General features: G+C 39.9%; 1 protein-coding gene across 1 annotated transcript in view; it reads left to right on the top strand.

Annotated features, from left to right (window-relative positions):
• Fancd2 overlaps positions 1-17,926 on the top strand; it is a 147,846-nt gene that overhangs the window by 68,585 nt on the left and 61,335 nt on the right. The window contains exons 10-13 of the mRNA XM_067158781.2: positions 3,952-4,115; positions 6,180-6,313; positions 11,597-11,703; positions 11,789-11,862. Of these exons, the coding sequence (XP_067014882.2) occupies positions 3,952-4,115; positions 6,180-6,313; positions 11,597-11,703; positions 11,789-11,862 (479 nt within the window). The remainder of the gene's footprint in view (positions 1-3,951; positions 4,116-6,179; positions 6,314-11,596; positions 11,704-11,788; positions 11,863-17,926) is intronic.

The raw sequence follows: 17,926 nt of genomic DNA, 5'->3' as shown, positions 1-17,926 counted from the left end.
CGGTTTGCATGAGTGAGTTTATGTTGTGTGTAGAGAAGTATGTTATCTGCTTTGGTTTGATTCTTGATTTTGTCTCATTCGTGTATGTAGTACTGGGGTATTTCCGTGCCTCCGACTTCACGGTATCTTTCAGGTGGCAGCCCACCGTATCCGAATGCTGCCTTCTCTGAACTCTTGGTTCAGCCGGTGGAGTATTCCTTAAAAGACCTTCCATGGTTGACTGTCAAGGTGTCACCTGTGTGGGACTAGGTCCCGAATTACAACTCTGGATGTGATCCAGTGAGGTGATAATGAGGCCGCTCCTCTGGAGTACAGACGCCTTGTGCAGCCGCCCCTAACCTGGAGAACAGACGCTGCATAATGGATTCCAGTGGCATTTCCTCCACTGTGGGGACCATCACCCCACCCAAAGGGGCTCATTCGCCCGAAGCCGTTGGCCCCCTTAGGGAGTCAGGTTATTTCCCGCCGCCCAACACTCGGCGTTGGCAATTTTACAGCTGGGTGCCAGACCAGCAAACCCTCCTCCTTTCTCATTCCGGACTTGGGACCGGACAATGGCGGAGTTCTTATATTGTTTTATATTATTGCAAGTAAAAAAAATGACATGTAGAGTATATGCTACTTATGGACTGAGGAGGAAACTGTCAGCAATGAAGTTCTTGTGCTACATAATGTTTGTTCTCAGAGAGTACCGCAGTCCCCTAGATTGTCCATAATGCGGGAGACATTAGATACCGGTCACCCCACCACGTGTGAATTTTGCAGTCTCATGTTTGTAATGTCCTCTTGTGTCCCAAACAGTCTCCCACGCAGTAGTTCTTTCACTTTGGGAATGAGGTCAAAATCACACGGAGACAGATGCAGTCAGTATGGCGGCTGTTCCAGTACTTTCCACTCCATTTCCCTCTTCTGCACGGAGCCTGACTCACTATTGCAGTCCTATCACCCTTTGTTTGGTGCTTGTCCAACGCATCACCACCTCGTGCTCTGTCCGTGTACTATGGGCGTCATGCTTTCCAGGACATATGACCATTGTGTGGTAGCAAATGTAAGGAAAAACCCTCATATTTTCAGAAAGAGGAGAGTAGGGGTATAATAAAAAAAAATCAATCTATAGAAAATTGCTGGTAAGAGAGCAAGTAGCATCATGATCAGCAAGAAGTGCTGATTCTAGCAGCTCCATTGGTTTAATTTAATCATGTCAGAAACAAGTAACATCAAAGATATTAATATAAAATAATCCAGAAATTGGTACATCAAGATATCATTTCTAGTAACTGGTCGTGCGGTTAAGACCACCCAGCTTTGAGTTTGCATTCCGGAGAAAGTGGGTTCGAACCCCACTATTGGCAGCACTGAAGTTGGTTTTCCATGTTTTCCCATTTTAACACCAGACAAATGCTGGGGCTTTACCTTAATTAAGGTTACGCTTGCTTCCTTCCCACTCCTAACCCTTTCCTATTCCATTGTCCTCATAAAACTTATCTGTATTAGTGCGATGTAAAACAAACCCTGTGTAGGGTAACGGTTAGTGCTATTACCTGCCATCCTCAGAGGTCCGAGTTTGATTCCTGGTACTGCCAGAAATTTAATAATGGCAGGAGGGCTGCTATGTGGTTAAAATGGTACATGCAGCTCACCTCCGTCGGGGGTGTGCCTGGAAAGAGCTGCACCACCTTGGAACAAGGACATAAGATTACTTTACCCTACACATATAAAAGTTAAATATAGTGTGACCATTATCTAGCCAACGCATGTTTCTTTGGTGGAGCTGCATTCGTACACCACTAGAACTGGTTGTAGACCATCATGTGTGGTGCTAGAATTTGGTAGAGTGCGATTACTATTCGATGGTACAAACCTACACAACAGAACGAGTTGGCTGTGGAGTTAGGGTCATGTAGCTGTGAGCTTTCATTCGGGAGATGGTGGGTTTGAATCCCACGGTCTGCAGCACTGGATATGGTTGTCTATGGTTCTCTATTTTCACACCAGGCAAATGCTGGGGCTGTACCTTGTTAAAGGTCATGGCTTTTACCTTCTCACTCCTAGCCCTTTCCTATCCCATCATCGCTGAAAACCTTTGATGTGTTATTGCAATGTTGAATCACTAGCAAAAAAACTTCCACGAAGCCTGAAGCTTGAAGGGGAAAGCAGGGTAGTAGAGGGGGTAACTTCTGCTGTGTCCTTGGAGCAAAATGAAGCCTTGTCACACTAACGTAGCAGCCACTTCGCCTGCTGACAGCAGGAGAAGTGTGGACAGGCTCATTCAGTTACAGGAGCAGATGTGAACTCTTCTGTAGGAACTAACAAAGTGAATGTTCCCCCACTCTTGGGCTGTAGCACAGTCGGTTACATACAAAACTCGTTTAGTGCACAATGAAGGGTTTGTGCCATCAGATAGTAATAGTGTTCTACTTGGGATGGCTTTGGATTCCACACAGCCAGTTTGCAGTTGAAAGCGAGACTGCTTTAGTGTGGAACACTACTACTGTCTCCTTGAAACAGCAAAATATATTACCTTAGGTATGGGTATAAGTAAATGAAATTCAATGATCAGAAAGGGGGGGGGAATCTCTAACTAGTGCACATGTGAAGGATTTTAACGAGTATAGTTAAAATTGGCTTTGCATTCTACACCACGAGAAGAAGGTTAGAAGTATCAAACACAACGTCTATTGTTAGCAAGAAGCCAGCAGTGGTCTGCAAGTGAAGTTACCGACTCATTGTTTGCTTCTCTCTTTTTCTGGTAAAGAATGAGCCTGAACTTCATTCTCTTTCTGAGACGCGGTATTCTCAAGGTGAAAACTTGTTTTTCTCCACTCCTGAAAGAAGCAGAATGCTGCAAAATTTTGGCTGTATAAATGTTAAGATTGGCAAGTTTCAATGAAAACTGGATTAGCAATATTTGTGTGTCAGTAAAAAAGAGGGTAACTTACTTTGGTCATGTGGCAAGATTGTCTCCCAACAGTGTGACCAATCGCCTGTTCACTTTCTAGTGAAACAAAAAAGTCTGTACCACCTGGCTGACAGAGTCTGAGAGGACATGAAGGAACAAAGGCTGACAGACTTACACTAGAGACGGATCCAGAAGAAAGTGTTTGGTTTTCAGGGAAAGCCTCATTAGAATAAAGGTACCACCTGGTCAGAGGAAAGTACAGAGGAATGAAGAAGATGCGACAATATTGGGCAAAGATTAAAGCCCAATGGTTGGGCAAGCTGGTCCCAAGTAGGCCTATTTGAAGAAGAAAAAAAAGGAGGAGGAGGAGTAGGGGAAGATGATCTACATTATGTCATCCATTTGAGATGGGATCTCTAGTAGGAGGTATGCTGTTTGACAGTAAGTGTCCAGACGAGTCTCGCATTGCTTCCACTTACTTGTGCCAGTAATAATTATAATTAAAATTAATAATAATCCGATTTCCAGAGTTAGTGTATAGACAGTTTTAATTTGATGCCATCTGGCTGCTGCTTGTCAGTTTCAACATTTTGTTTTACTCTATGCCATCTAGTTGGCAGAGTAAATCAAATCTCTTGGTGCCTAAGGCTGAGTTTTAATGAATTTTGTCGGCTAAACACCTATCACCGCAGATCTTTTACATGCCAACATCGTACGGCATGGGGCGTCAAATGGACTTTTAATTCGCCCCTCAAAAATCTGACTCCATCTGCTGGGTTCGAACCCTCTATCTTGGGATGGATCTGGAGGCCAACGTCCTACCACTGATCCACAGAGGCAGCCAGTCATTGCTATCCTTTGGTCAAATTCTGTTTGTTCCAATACTACTGGTTTTAAGATTTGTGAATTCTAGGGAACAGCTTGTTTTTGCTACTTTTTGTGATCCTCAGTTTCTTCAGCTAATACTGTTAATTTATGTATGTTCATAACTGTTAAAGATGTGGCTCTTAAGATGGAAGTCATCACTACTAATTGAGAGCGTAACTTTTCAGAACATGTTGGACAAGCTGGAGGACCTGGCTCTTCCCGAGGTTGAACAAGTGATGGACGTGCTTTGCAGACTCGCCTACGGTCCTGGATCCCAGCAACAGGGGGCTGCTATACGTAACGATGTGCACATGGTGATACGCAAGCAATTCGCCAGTTCCAGCCAGATGTGAGTAGGTCTATTTTTTGTGTCTCATTTGTGTTACTGCTGTCTTGCAGTGCAGACAGATCTTCCATTTGTTACGTATTGTTGTAGGGGATCACCTGTTTAAAGCACAGTAGCTAGGAAGAAATTTTCTTCACATTTATACTCTTATCTGACATTTTGTTAAGTGCTTTGTTGGGGGATTCTTGGGGAGCATATTTAAACAAAATGAGCTCGCTTAAAAATTTTAGTATTATTTGAAATACGATATTATTTGTCCTGTAGATTACATGGCTTTGTTTGTTTGTTTGTTTGTTTGTTTGTAAACAGTAGAATTTCTGTTAACTGGAACAATGTTAACAAAATATTTCAATGAAACCACTGCCTCATTTACTTTCTCATGTTTGACAGGCTTTCATCGTTTTCTTGTTAGGCTTTTTTGAAGCCTGTTCTTCCAACTTATTTTTCATTTTGACCCCATCAGAAACAGTTGGCACAATAACACCATAGTATGTAAAATCTCACCAAGGTCAGAGTCCATGCGTTCCGTTCCGTCACAATCGTTTGTAATTTTTTGAGCTTTTTACAAACTGTTTCCTTTTAATCAGTATTCACTGTATTCTGTATTATTTGTCTTCAGGCAGCCTCTAGGTGGAGGAAGAATTGTTCGTAAAAATGGTTCTATATAACTACATACACAGGACTTAATAAATTGCGTCGTTATTACTGAGATGGAAAATGATATAAAATAAGCTTTATCAGGCTTATTTCAAATTGTAAGTCTGCTATTACGTGCAAAATTGAAGTATATCCTCCATAAAATACAGTACTAAATTTTATCAAAGAGTTTTAGCTCATGCAGCAACTCGCCAGGATCCTTCATCTAGGAATAATGAGAAAAATTTTGCAATTACTGTATGTTCTATGATCATAAGCATCACTTTCATTGCACGTTCTCCTAGCTTCTTAGGAAATGGTCTCGACTCAATATGGCTTCTAAAGCATTCTTCACTGTTAAGATGATTTTCTTCTGCTTCTTCTGTTCATGGTCTCTATGACCGTTATTCTCTACACTTCACTTACAATAATGTCATCTGTTTTTTCATGCATTCTAACTAGCCCATCATCTATTTGTTGGAAACGTTTCATAGTAACATTGATTCAGAACATCACAGACTATTTTTGGCAGCAATTCAGATAACACTAAATTAAAATCGTCATGGCATTGCATACAACTTTGGCGGCATTTATTTCTTCAGTTGATAAAATTTCTGCATGACGGAAGTTGTTAACCTAACTGAGGTTTAAAATCATGTTATATTCAAGGCAAACACGTATATATTAGTCGAATTAAGCAAGGATGAAAATACGTTCCTTACGAGGAACATATTGATACCACAGAATACCTGATGCTATAGAAGAAGTGTCGCTGAAACCGATGAAGTTCTACTGTATTTTGCTTTTGTTAGCTTTCCTAACTGAGCATTTATTTTAATTTAAACATTTGTTAACACAAAACCTTGATGCTTACAATTCCATAATTTGGTATGGTGAATATTCCAGTCTTGTCATCATCATTCCACCTTTCCCAGTTGACATCAGGTGGGGGCAAATAAGATTCCTCTCCAGTTCGTCCTGTATCTCCACCACTCCTCATCCAACACTGTGTTGCAGTCCAGGTTCTGTTGCCTTATGCTGTTCTTCAGAGTCCATTCATCACGGTCTTCCTCTCTTCCCTGTCATCTGTCTTTCCAGTGCTTGTCTTGGCAGTCTTTCTTCTTTCACCCACTTGACAGGTCCAGACTGTGTCAGTCTGTTCTGTTCCAGTTTGTCATTTTGTTTTTGCACATTTAGCTCTTTTCGTACATCTTCATTCCTCTCTCTATCCATCCTTGTCTTCTGTACTATACTACTCATGAATTTACGGTAATTTTAGCTGCTTGTACTCTCTCTCTCTCTCTCTCTCTCTCTCTCTCTCTCTCTCTGAGTCATTGTCCAGGTTTCAGCTGCATACTTCATTATAGGTATCAATATCACTTGTACAATATTTCTTTAGTCTTTCTTCTTTTTATTTTCATTTTTTCACAGGGTGAAGAAGAAAGGTGTCGTGGGAGCTGTAATGGCAGCTAAGCACATTGCTTCCAAATCAGAGGAAGACCAGAATAGTCCAGACAGCTTCCCAGATATGGAGGACAAGATAGGCCAGGCTGTCAAACTAATGGGTAAGTTAGTCTGTAAATAAAAATTATAATCAAATGGCCTCAGCTACTGTGTACAGACTGTTCAATTTGACACCATCTGAACGAACAAAAGTCCTTTTCTGATCAGCAGTGCAGTCAAAAAAATTGCTGCTGGTGAAGTCGACGAGATGTGAAAGCTATGTGATGGATCCATACTCGTTAAAACATCAATGGCAGAACAGTCCAGACAGTTACTTCACACAGCTGTAACAGTTATCGTATAATGCTTTTATAATTGTTATTAGTTATTTGCCAGTCCCCCTGTGTGTGTTAGGCTTTCTCAAACTTTTGTTCTGGGATGCTGTCGTATGCTTTTTCTGAGTCTATAAAAATTATTGCTATATCCTTCCCATATTCCCAGCTCTTTTTCCATGATCTGTCTCAAATGGAAACTTGTAACTGACTGTCGGAGCATAATCTTCCGTCCCACATCCATGTTTCCCTTCTGTCTTGCCTTCTGTGGTCTAATGTACAAGCTATATTTATAATTTTGAAAGCTGTGGCTTAAGTAGAGTCTCTTTCCTGTGTTTTGCGAGGGTTTTCCCGACATGATGGAGTACAGATTCACAACTAAGTATTTTTTATTTTCCACCTTCGTATTAAAAAATACTCAGTTGTGAATTTGTATATTATAAACATCTTCAACCACATAAAAATGTTTAGAAGAAAAATTCATATAATGACAACGTTAATTTTAAGGCCACTTCCTCTAAAGCATTGATACATTGATACATTATATGAATTTTTCATCTAAAGATTGTTATGTGGCTGAAGATGTTTATAATATATGAAACATATACCACTTTTAACCAATAAGTTGCCTTAAACAATTTAGTGTATCGACAAGGTGGAAAATAAAAAATACAGTAGAAGTCCGTTATAGCGAGAATTCGTAACAGCGAAAAATTCACTCGCTATAGCGGATTGTCGTTATATCCGATTTTGTATAAAAGTCGGAAAACCCTTCTTGCACATTAAAATCAGTATGAAACGGCAATCAGTTTGTTCAAAACTTGCGTTTCCGCAGATGATATCCACACTACGGCTTACTTGTTTGTTATTTTTTGTAATCCGATACTACGTGAAAGTGAAAGTGTATGAAAAAAATATAGTACCGTATTTCTCCGAATCCTTCAAAAAATTTATATCAGGCTCAAAAAGAAGTTTGTAAAATCATATGAATGCCTTGTTGTACAGTAGGCCTACGCATTTTTAGACGCCGAACATTGACTTTCGTCATGCCGTATTTTTCTTTTTTTCTTTTGCGGCTGCACAATTATTCTTTATTTCCGCGGTTTTGAGGACCATTAACTTAACATTGGCATCATAATACCGAAAAGAACTCGTTGAAAATGTTCCGGTAATACCTATTCCATGCGTCTCTACAATACAACGATCTATCAGGAAATTATTCCTGCTGTCTATAAAACTGTTACTTTTATTACGCAGCGTCAGATATAACCGGCTACCGCTACACGCACGTCTCGCTTATCGGGTTCGGCCAAATTCAGCGGCTAGCGATGTATAGGCCTATCGCGAACGTTGAAAGTCAACGAACGAGTTTATTGCGCCACGGTATGGCCATTCCGCCCTTGCGTTTTTCGTGCACATACCTCACAATTTCATCTTCGACTTCTTTAAAGCGTCCTTGTTGCTGACCACTGAATGCATTTTTTGTACAGTACGCATTTTTTTTAGCTCTTTGTCTTCACGCTAACGCCAAATATTGGCTTTAGTTACGCCTATGCCGTATTTTCTTGCGGCTGCACAATTATTCTACATTTCCGAGTGTTTAATAAACATTAACCTAAAATTGGCATCATAATATCGACTAGAACCCGTTGAAAAATTGCCGGCAATACCTCTTCCACGTATCTTTACAATACGACTATCACGAAAATATTCCTGCTGTCTATAAACCTTAATTTTACTAAGTGTCATGTACAATAGACGCGTTATGACACTGTCACTGAGTAGCCATGGCTTTTCTAAGAATTCGAAGGGTCGCATGTTTTGATGCCATTCTGCAGATTTGAGAAACACACAGGCACTGTACAACCGGTTGTCGTGACTAGCAATGTGTAGTAAAGAGGCGGTCATTTATTGTCAACGAGCTCTGTGCGCGTGTGAAAAGAAGCAGCGTGGTTACCGCGGTAGTTGCCAGTAGTATCCATTAACTTACTGTTAGGCCGCGATTGCAACAACCCTTGAGTTTTCGCATGAGATTCTGAGAAAAGAAAAAAAAGTCTTGGATTCGGAGAAATACGGTATCACTCCAGAGATTTCTGGGGCAAACACCTCAGCTTTCTTCTTCAAACAGCGTCATCTAACCTAACCATATATGTAGCCTATCATGAAAACATATTTGAAATGCATGTAGAGAAATAACCTCCTCGCGAAAAATTTACATGTAAATAGCCGTAACTAGACGCCAGAAGATATGAAATATCCTCTGAAATCAGTGATGTACTCTGCCATATCTTGAGGTGTATCACATTCTTACTTAATTTCCGTATATAACATTAAAATTAAGATATCATTTATCTCAGTCTTTAATTTTAGCGAGTTAACAACTGCTATCGGCCACGTTATTTATGCATTTATTATGAAAATGTGTTATCCTCTTTCATTTCGAATTTTCTTCAGAGAACAGCAGTCGATGGATATTACTAATCAACTCCAACATTGCCTTTGAATGTCAACGAGAGAGCTCAAAAATGCACAAAGTGAGAAAACTGTACTGTACCGAAGATGATTGATCGCATTTTGTTGCAAACGTTTCAGTTTTCTTATTCAAACAGCGTCACGTATCCTAACTTAACCGTACTACACATATGATGAAAACAGACTTCAAGCGCCAATAGAGAAAGTATAACTTTCTCGCTATAAATTTTCATAATAGCCTTTCCGTAATTTAACCAGACGCGACAAAATATAAACTAACCTCTGAAATCAATTAAGCACTCTGCTATATCTCGAGGTGTATCCCATTCTTAATTGCAGTATTTAGCCTCAAAATTAAGCGGTCGTTTAGTCGGCCTTAATTTTTAACGAGTTAGCAACCGTTATCGGACACGTTATTTACGCATTTATTACGAGAATATGTTCTCCTTAATTTCAAATTTTCTTTACGGAACAGCTGTCGACAGGTATTACTAATCGACTCCGACATCGCCTTCGAATGTCGAGGAGAGAAACCGCTAGTGCACATAGCGAGAAAACGATGCCGAAGGTAATCGATCGTATGCAGTATCATCGCTGGGGTGCATAAATATCGGTAACGGAAAAATTCGCGCGCGCTTAATCGCTCGTAATAATGGATGCGCTAGTGATAGGGTTCTCGCTGTAACCGAAGGACGATACACAGTTTAATATAGGAATTTTGAAGGGACAGAAAAAAGCCGTCGCTATAACAGAGTTCTCGTTATATGCCGTACTCGCTATATTGGACTTCTACTGTACTTAGTTGTGAATCTGTGTAAGTGCGATACAGACCATGAAGCTGATTTTATGTAATGATGGAGTTCCTCAATAGTATCTTGGCCTGCCGTGTTATCTTGAACATTCTGTGATTCTTTCAAAAGTGCTCCATCGTTGCCTTCATAGCAGGTAACCCATGGCAGCCACACAGTGTTCCAGGTAAAATTATTACAGATTTTGGAGCCTTCATGGCTCAGGCAGCAACACGCCGGCCTCTCACTGCTGGGTTCCATGGTTCAAATCCTGGTCATACCCGCTGTGGGTGGGAGACGCAGACGAAGAATACACACACAGTAACCCCTGCCTGTCGTAAGAGGCAACTAAAAGGGGTGACCAAGGGATGATAGAATTAGAACCATAAGACTACTTGTAATTAGTACCATCACGCAGGGAACACCATGGGTAGTTTTTACTTGTGCATAGTACCACTATGTTTGGCACACAATAAGTTTGTGATCAGTAGCGACAGTGTGTGCTTCAGGCTGGTTTTACAGTACCTTTGCTTAGTACCACTATATGAACGACACCATGGGTCTGCCTTGCCTATGATTAGTACCCACTATATGAGGAACACCAGAGGATAGTACGAGTCCCTGTGCTTAGTACACTTATGTGAGGAACACCATACGTTCGTGTTGTCTGTAAATGGCGCCGTAATGTAAGAAACACCATAGGTATGTGTTATATGTGCGCATTACATTACCTGTGAGTAGTACCATAATGTGTGGAATACCGCGAGTCTATGCTACTTTTGATTAGTATCGCAACATGACACAAATACCATGGTTCTACTTTCTTAGAGATAAGTACCATTATGAGGGGCCGATGACCTGGATTTTGGACCCCTTTAGACTACAAGCATCATTGATTCAGTATTGTGCTTTAGAAGCAGTCCATTGGTCAGTAATACTATTGATTAACGTTAGTTTCTGGGAATGTGGGGCATTGCGGGTCGGATCCTCTGATTGTTTTAAATTCATATTCATCTATTCATTCGTCATCATGTTTTTAATTCTGGTCAGTGGATGATTTTGTACTTTTAAATTGTCATTACATTTCATCTCATTTCGTACCATTAGGGACCGATGACCACACCCGGGCGACTGGAGTGGGACATTGATGATGATGATGATGATGATGATGATGACGACGACGACTTACTGGGCGAATTGGCCGTGCGGTTAGGGGCGGGCAACTGTGAGCTTGCATCCGGGAGATAGTGGGTTCGAACCCCACTGTCGGCAACCCTGAAGATGGTTTTCCATAGTTTCCCATTTTCACACAAGGCAAATGCTGGGGCTGTACCTTAATTAACCCCTTCCTTCCTATTCCTAGGCCTTTCCTGTCCCATCGTCACCATAAGACCTATCTGTGTCGGTGCAACGTAAATCAAATAGAAAAAAAAATCAGATATTGACCTAGATGTTAGGCCCCTTTAAACATCTATCATCATCATCATCACTCCCAGTCACTCCATGTGAGATTTGTACTGGACAAAGTGGAGGCGGACAATTTTTTCTTCGGGTACTCCGGTTTTCCCTGTCATCTTTCATTCCAGCAGCACTCTTCAGTATCATTTAATTTCATCTGTCAGTCATTAATCATTGCCCCAGAGTAGTGTGACAGGCCTCGGCAGCCAGCACAATTTGTATCCTCACTGCTAGATAGGGGTTCCATTCATTCTATTCCTGACCCGGTCGAATGACTGGAAGCAGGCTGTGGATTCGGTAGAAATCAGGATGAAATTACAAAGAAGTATGATATTTTTCTCTAACTTGTTTCCAGAACTTGTGATGACCAGCACACAAGCCTGTCCTGAAGCAATTGGCTTGTTCTTTGATAAGCTGTCGGCTGTCATCTGCAAAGTGGAAGATTTGGACAACAATCTAATTGTGAGTATTTTGTCTGTTTTGCGTGGTGGGTTTGAACCCAGGGTTCAAAGTTCTACTTGTATCAACATACTTTTTCTTGTTCTAGGACTGGATCAGCAACCATGTTGGCACAGACTTTGAGGAGAATTATATATGTTATAAGAAGCAGCTGAAACTTCCGTGAGTCTTTTTCGTTTGTTTTTGGTTTAGTTTTTGGTCATTGGCTGCAGGGTTGTTCTAAGTACTGAGAACTAGAAAACCAGTACAGCAAAATGAATGTCACTCTATCAGCAAGATCTATGAAACAACTAAAAGTTACAGACTCATATTAAATTATGACAAAGAATTTTATAATAATAAGGCCATATTCATCATCATCATCATCATCATCATCATCATCACTATCAACAGTTTCCAGTCTACTGTCTGTCTGCATTCTGTTCTCTTCTTTCTTGATTCAAGTCCTCCAGCCTCTACACACTCCTTAATGCCCTACAGCCATCTATCTGTCCCTTGGCCTTCCTCTTGGTCTCTCTACATCCATTCCCATTTCTAACATTCTTCCCACCGAGCTCGATAGCTGCAGTCGCTTAAGTGCGGCCAGTATTCGGGAGATAGTAGGTTCGAACCCCACTGTCGGCAGCCCTGAAAATGGTTTTCCGTGGTTTCCCATTTTCACACCAGGCAAATGCTGGGGCTGTACCTTAATTAAGGCCACAGCCACTTCCTTCCCACTCCTAGCCCTTTCCTGTCCCATCGTCACCATAAGACCTATCTGTGTCGGTGCGACGTAAAGTGTAACGTCACCACAGGGGTAACGCTAATGTAAACAAATATTATCAGTAAAATCCCAGTAAATGTATATGTGTGCAGTGGAATGAAAACAAGAGGGGCTCAGTAGTAAAGAAAGAGGATCGTCAGGACCGATAAATAAACAAGATAACGGGATTTCAAATAAAATTTCTTTTGTCTTTTCTTTTCAAACCTGCAGAAAGGTATAACAATAACTGTTACTAGCAAGAACAATTTAGTAAGATTTTTGAATACAAATTGTGAGAATGGAGTATACAGATAGATATAAATTAATTTAGGGTATAACAATTAGAAAAGATTTTTTTTACTATGAATTAAAAGACTGTAAGAATGGATTGTACAAATTGATATCAATAAATTTAGGATATACATTAACTCTCAAAACACAGCTGATAACTAACAGGAGTAACAACTTGAGGAAAAGTTAATATATTTAAAGTTTGCAGATGAATAATGAGTTTTCCAAATATAATGATAATAATTAATATTTTATAAAAACCAACACAACTTAAAGAAGTTACCATTAATGGTAATAAAATCAAAACAGTAACTCAATTTAAATATCTTGGAGAAGTAATAACACATAACCTAAATGAAAAAATCTCAATCCAAACAAGAACAAATCGATTAGCTGAAACAAAAAAATTATGGGATATCTACAGAGAGAAATGTTTATCAATAAATGCAAAAATAAAACACTACAACACAGTTATAAAACGGGAAGCTACATATGCAGCAGAAGCACTTCTTTGCCTGAATAAACAATCAGAGACTGGACTTCAGAAAATTGAAGGGCGGATTGGAAGAACCTGCATCAACAAAAAATATCAGACAGATGGACAGTAGTGGATAATACCTAACAGAGTCGCGTACAAAGAGCTAGAATCTTTTACAGATACTTTGCGTAAGAGGAGACTGGGATTCTTTGGACAGATCATGAAGATGCAGGATTCAAGACTTCTGAAACAGCTAGTACAACACAATCTCGTCTCAAAAAATACCACAACAGGATGTAAATGGATCAAAGAAGTACGAGAGGATCTAAAGGAAATAGGCCTTACAACAGGACACCACAAATAAGATAAAATTGAATACAAAACTCAAGAATACAAACCTCTGCTTTACCCTTACACAAACAAACCAACAACACACATATTTTCAACTGAGAAAAGGGCACGAAGATCGGATCATCTGAGGAAGTACTGGGAGGACCGCAAAACCCGAACAATCCCTTCAAAGAGACCTGAACGACGGACTGACTAAAGTGATCCTATGCGATCATAAAAGAAAAAGAAGACTTAAAGCTAACAGCAATGCTAATGGTAAGAAGCTCCTTGATGAATGCTGTGATGGGTGAGTATGTGATACACACAAAAACCATTACAAGCAATCAAAGTACATGTTTAGAAGAAATTGGTTATAAGAAATTATGTTAACATAAGTGTGTTTAAAGATGTGAGACCGGGCGAGTTGGCCGTGCGCGTAGAGGCGCGCGGCTGTGAGCTTGCATCCGGGAGATAGTAGGTTCGAATCCCACTATCGGCAGCCCTGAAGATGGTTTTCCGTGGTTTCCCATTTTCACACCAGGCAAATGCTGGGGCTGTACCTTAGTTAAGGCCACGGCCGCTTCCTTCCAACTCCTAGGCCTTTCCTATCCCATCGTCGCCATAAGACCTATCTGTGTCTGTGCGACGTAAAGCCCCTAGCAAAAAAAGATGTGAGACGTGAAGAAAAATCTTATTCCAAAGGATCACAGCACATGCTTAAAATGAATAGTGATTGTGACAAGTTCTTTAATAACACGCGTGCACGTACAGATGTGAAACCTTCAAGGGAAATCTTATACAAGGTACATAGCTGGTACAACCTATGGTATAAAGGGTCAGGATGGGACCGGACCGGATGACATACTAGCAGAACTTCTCAAGGTAATAGGAGAAAGAATAAAACAACTGTATAATATCATTGCAAGATGCTATTACATTGGCAAAATTCCTGGAGACTTTACTAATAGTAAGACTGTTCCAACTATAGAACACTAACACTGCTATCGCACGCATCCAAAATACTGCTTAATGTAATTAAGAACAGGATTAAAAAGAAAATTGAACATTATACATCGCAGGATCAGTTTGGTTTTACGACAGGGAAGGGAACAAGAGAAGCTCTTCTAGCATTAAGAACTATTCTAGGAAGAAAACTGAATGTTAACAGCAAAACATACGTTGCATTTGTGGATATAGAGAAAGCCTTTGACAAAGTAAACTGGAGACAACTCTTTGGGAACATGAAGAATATAGGACTGGACTGGAGGGACAGAAGACTCATTTTACACTTGTACAAAAATCAAAGCACAACAAAAGAAATCAATGGTAATGTTAAGACAGCATCCATTAGAAGGGGAGTGAGACAAGGTTGCGCACTACCTCCATTTTTGTTCAACATATTCATTGAGGAGGCCATATCTTAACTCTGCTGCCTTACCGACTATCAGCAGCAGAAGTTAAACATAGGCAAGAAAATTAAAGGCAACACCAAAAACAACTCATTACCATCAAACACTTACCGCTACCTTAGTTAAAACAATCAGTTACTCAGAGACCATGAACCAAAATAATTGTTGGTACGGCAGTAAATTTCTAGTCTACAATAAAGAGAACAAGTTTTCCATAATGAACATAACTTAAGTATTTATTATTTTTAAAAAGGAATTAAGCCATCACTATCAGGGAAAATGTCCAAAATTAAAACCACCCAAACTGGGTTACGAAATTAAGTGTAGGGATAAAATCTTAATGTACCGTCCGGATGGAGAAATAAAATTAAATGATACATTTGCATAACTTCTAAACAACCAAACTTCGTGTGAAATTTTTAACATGTTTCATGCATTGCGTCTACCAGAAATATTTTCTTTTCACAATATTTCTTTAACGTACAAGCATTTTCATTACTCTGCAAACAGCTAGGTCGATCACCTCGGAGATTTCACGGCCCCCAGTATTTGCCTCGCAGATGAGAAAATAGCAGATATAAACCGGCAGGAGGCCAGAAAAATATAAGAATGAAGAGGTAGGGGGATAAATAAAATTACATTAAGCAAGGATAACTAAATGAAAAATCCCCAAGAAGCAGAACAAAATTCGCACACATCTTTAAAAGAATCCCAACGCCACCAAACAACATCAAACAATTACAAACACGACCAGTTACCCTGGTGACGTAAACACGCCAATAGACCTTCGCAACCACAAAACATGAACCAAAACATCACTGGTCCAACAAAAAAAGTATGAAGGTTAAAAGGAAAAACTACAAATACACGGTCAAAATTAAATGAGCAGAAACAGAGATAAACAAGAAATTAAAACAAATCAAGAGACTGGCACCCACGTGAAATCTCGCGTAGTTTTAAAATTATACACAGAGTAGTTTCATAGAGTTACTCAGTAGTATTACTAAATAAATTGTTTTTAATTAATCACACTTTCTTTTCACCAAACGGTTTTGACGAATAACTAGGTACAATTTGGAGACCCAACTTAGAGAAATCTAAGGTAACTAAAAAAACTAGATGACTTAAAAAATTCGAGACCCACGACGATACTCAAGATGAAAGATTTTCAACTCATATTTCTTCATGCAGCAGGAAGCAGATCCAAGACAGAAATGCAGAAGAGACTTACTTGCATTGTTGGAGTTTGCAGAAGTATGCTAGTATCCATTACTCACGTAAATGAAATATACTTGAAGTTACTAAATTCATAATAAAAGGAAGACGTTCCCCGAGTCTGATAAAGCAGCACTAAGGACTAAGTCCTTATGCAGAAACACTGTTATCCAGTATCCATGTGGTAGATCAGGAAGCGATCCAGAAGTGAGGACGAAACACGTCTTGCTTCCAGCGTACTCCAGTGATTACTCAAGCCTGGTGTCTCACGCCAACAGCCAGCATGGCCCACCACCAATGAGTGGAAGGGTAATAGACTCGCCCTCAAGATAACACTACAACTTAGGGCACGGAATTGTACCAGACCATATTTAAGGATTCCAAGAGAAAACATTAAAGCAATATAATCGCATAGTTACAATGACGAAGATGGTATCAAATAAATAATGTAAGCAAAGCCACGCAGAGGGTACTAGTGGAATACAAGGTGGAAATAATTTCCGAATGACACCAATTTCTATAGCTCGAATGCAGATTCGAGATATGGTTGAGGAGAGCTAAAAACTCATCACCAACATGATAAAAACTTAAGCAAAAAACCAAAGGAATTAAAATTAACGGACAACAAATTCACTGTATAAGGTTTGCTGATGACATGGCATTAATTGCAGTTTCAGAGAGGGAAATAAGTAAAATGCTACGAGTTTTAACATCAACACTACAAGAATCAAAATTGAAACTGAACACCTCATAAACAAAAGTATTAATTGTCAAGAAATCAACTGAGGAAATACCAATAAACATTAAGGTAGGTGATGAAAATGTACAACAAGTCAGTCAGTTTTGCTACTTGGGAAGCATTATCACTCAGGACAACAGGTGCACCACAGAAATCAGGAGGAGGATTGCTCTAGCTAAACAAGCCTTCAGTAACAAGAAGCAGCTTCTGACAAGCAGGAACATTAACATTAAAGTTAGGAAAGAATTTGCCAAAATGTTTGTGTGGAGTGTTTTGTTGTATGGTTGCGAAACATGGGTCTTAGCAAAACAGGATATAAAACGCCTGGAAGCAATGGAAATGTGGATATGGAGGAGGATGCTGAAAATTAGTTGGATAGAGAAAAAGTCAAACAATAGGGTCCTTAAGGAAATAGACGAAACAACGGATTTGATCAACACTATAGAAAAGAGGAAAACCAAATTCCTTGGCCACACACCTCGACATAACACATTCCTCACGACTCTGCTGGAAGGAAAAGTTCTGGGTAAGAAGTGAAGAGGAAGGCCGAGGAAGAAGTATGTGGATTTCATGATGAACAGGCTGAATTTGAAAAAAATGTTGACTTGAAACGCTCAGCAGAGGAGAGAGGAATGTGGTTGCAGCGACAAGGCCTTGCCTTTAGGATATAAATGAATGAATGAATGAATGAATGAATGAATGAATGAATGGGAGAAATAGGGTACCAAGAAAAACACAACACGAGATGTATGTCAGATGTATAGAGGTTGTGGTAGATGGCCATTGAGTTCTGTAATTGCAATTTGACATCGATAATGCAAATTTTCTGCGAAGGTTATCTTGACTGTCCACAACGTGCAGACCACTCCTTCAACTCCCGCCAAGGTGTCGTAGAAAAGAATAGTTGACTTAAAATTTAAATAGAAAGGTCTCCATGTCTCTCACCTCAAGGTACAGCAGCGAAGTGATGGGCAGAGAAAGTTCTTATGCCTCGACAAGGTCCTGTGCTCATTCCAGTCTCG

Source organism: Anabrus simplex, chromosome X, assembly GCF_040414725.1.
Source record: "Anabrus simplex isolate iqAnaSimp1 chromosome X, ASM4041472v1, whole genome shotgun sequence".
Taxonomy (NCBI): domain Eukaryota; kingdom Metazoa; phylum Arthropoda; class Insecta; order Orthoptera; family Tettigoniidae; genus Anabrus; species Anabrus simplex.
Note: the sequence above shows the minus strand (reverse complement) of the source record. Positions and strands in the feature narration are given on the sequence as shown.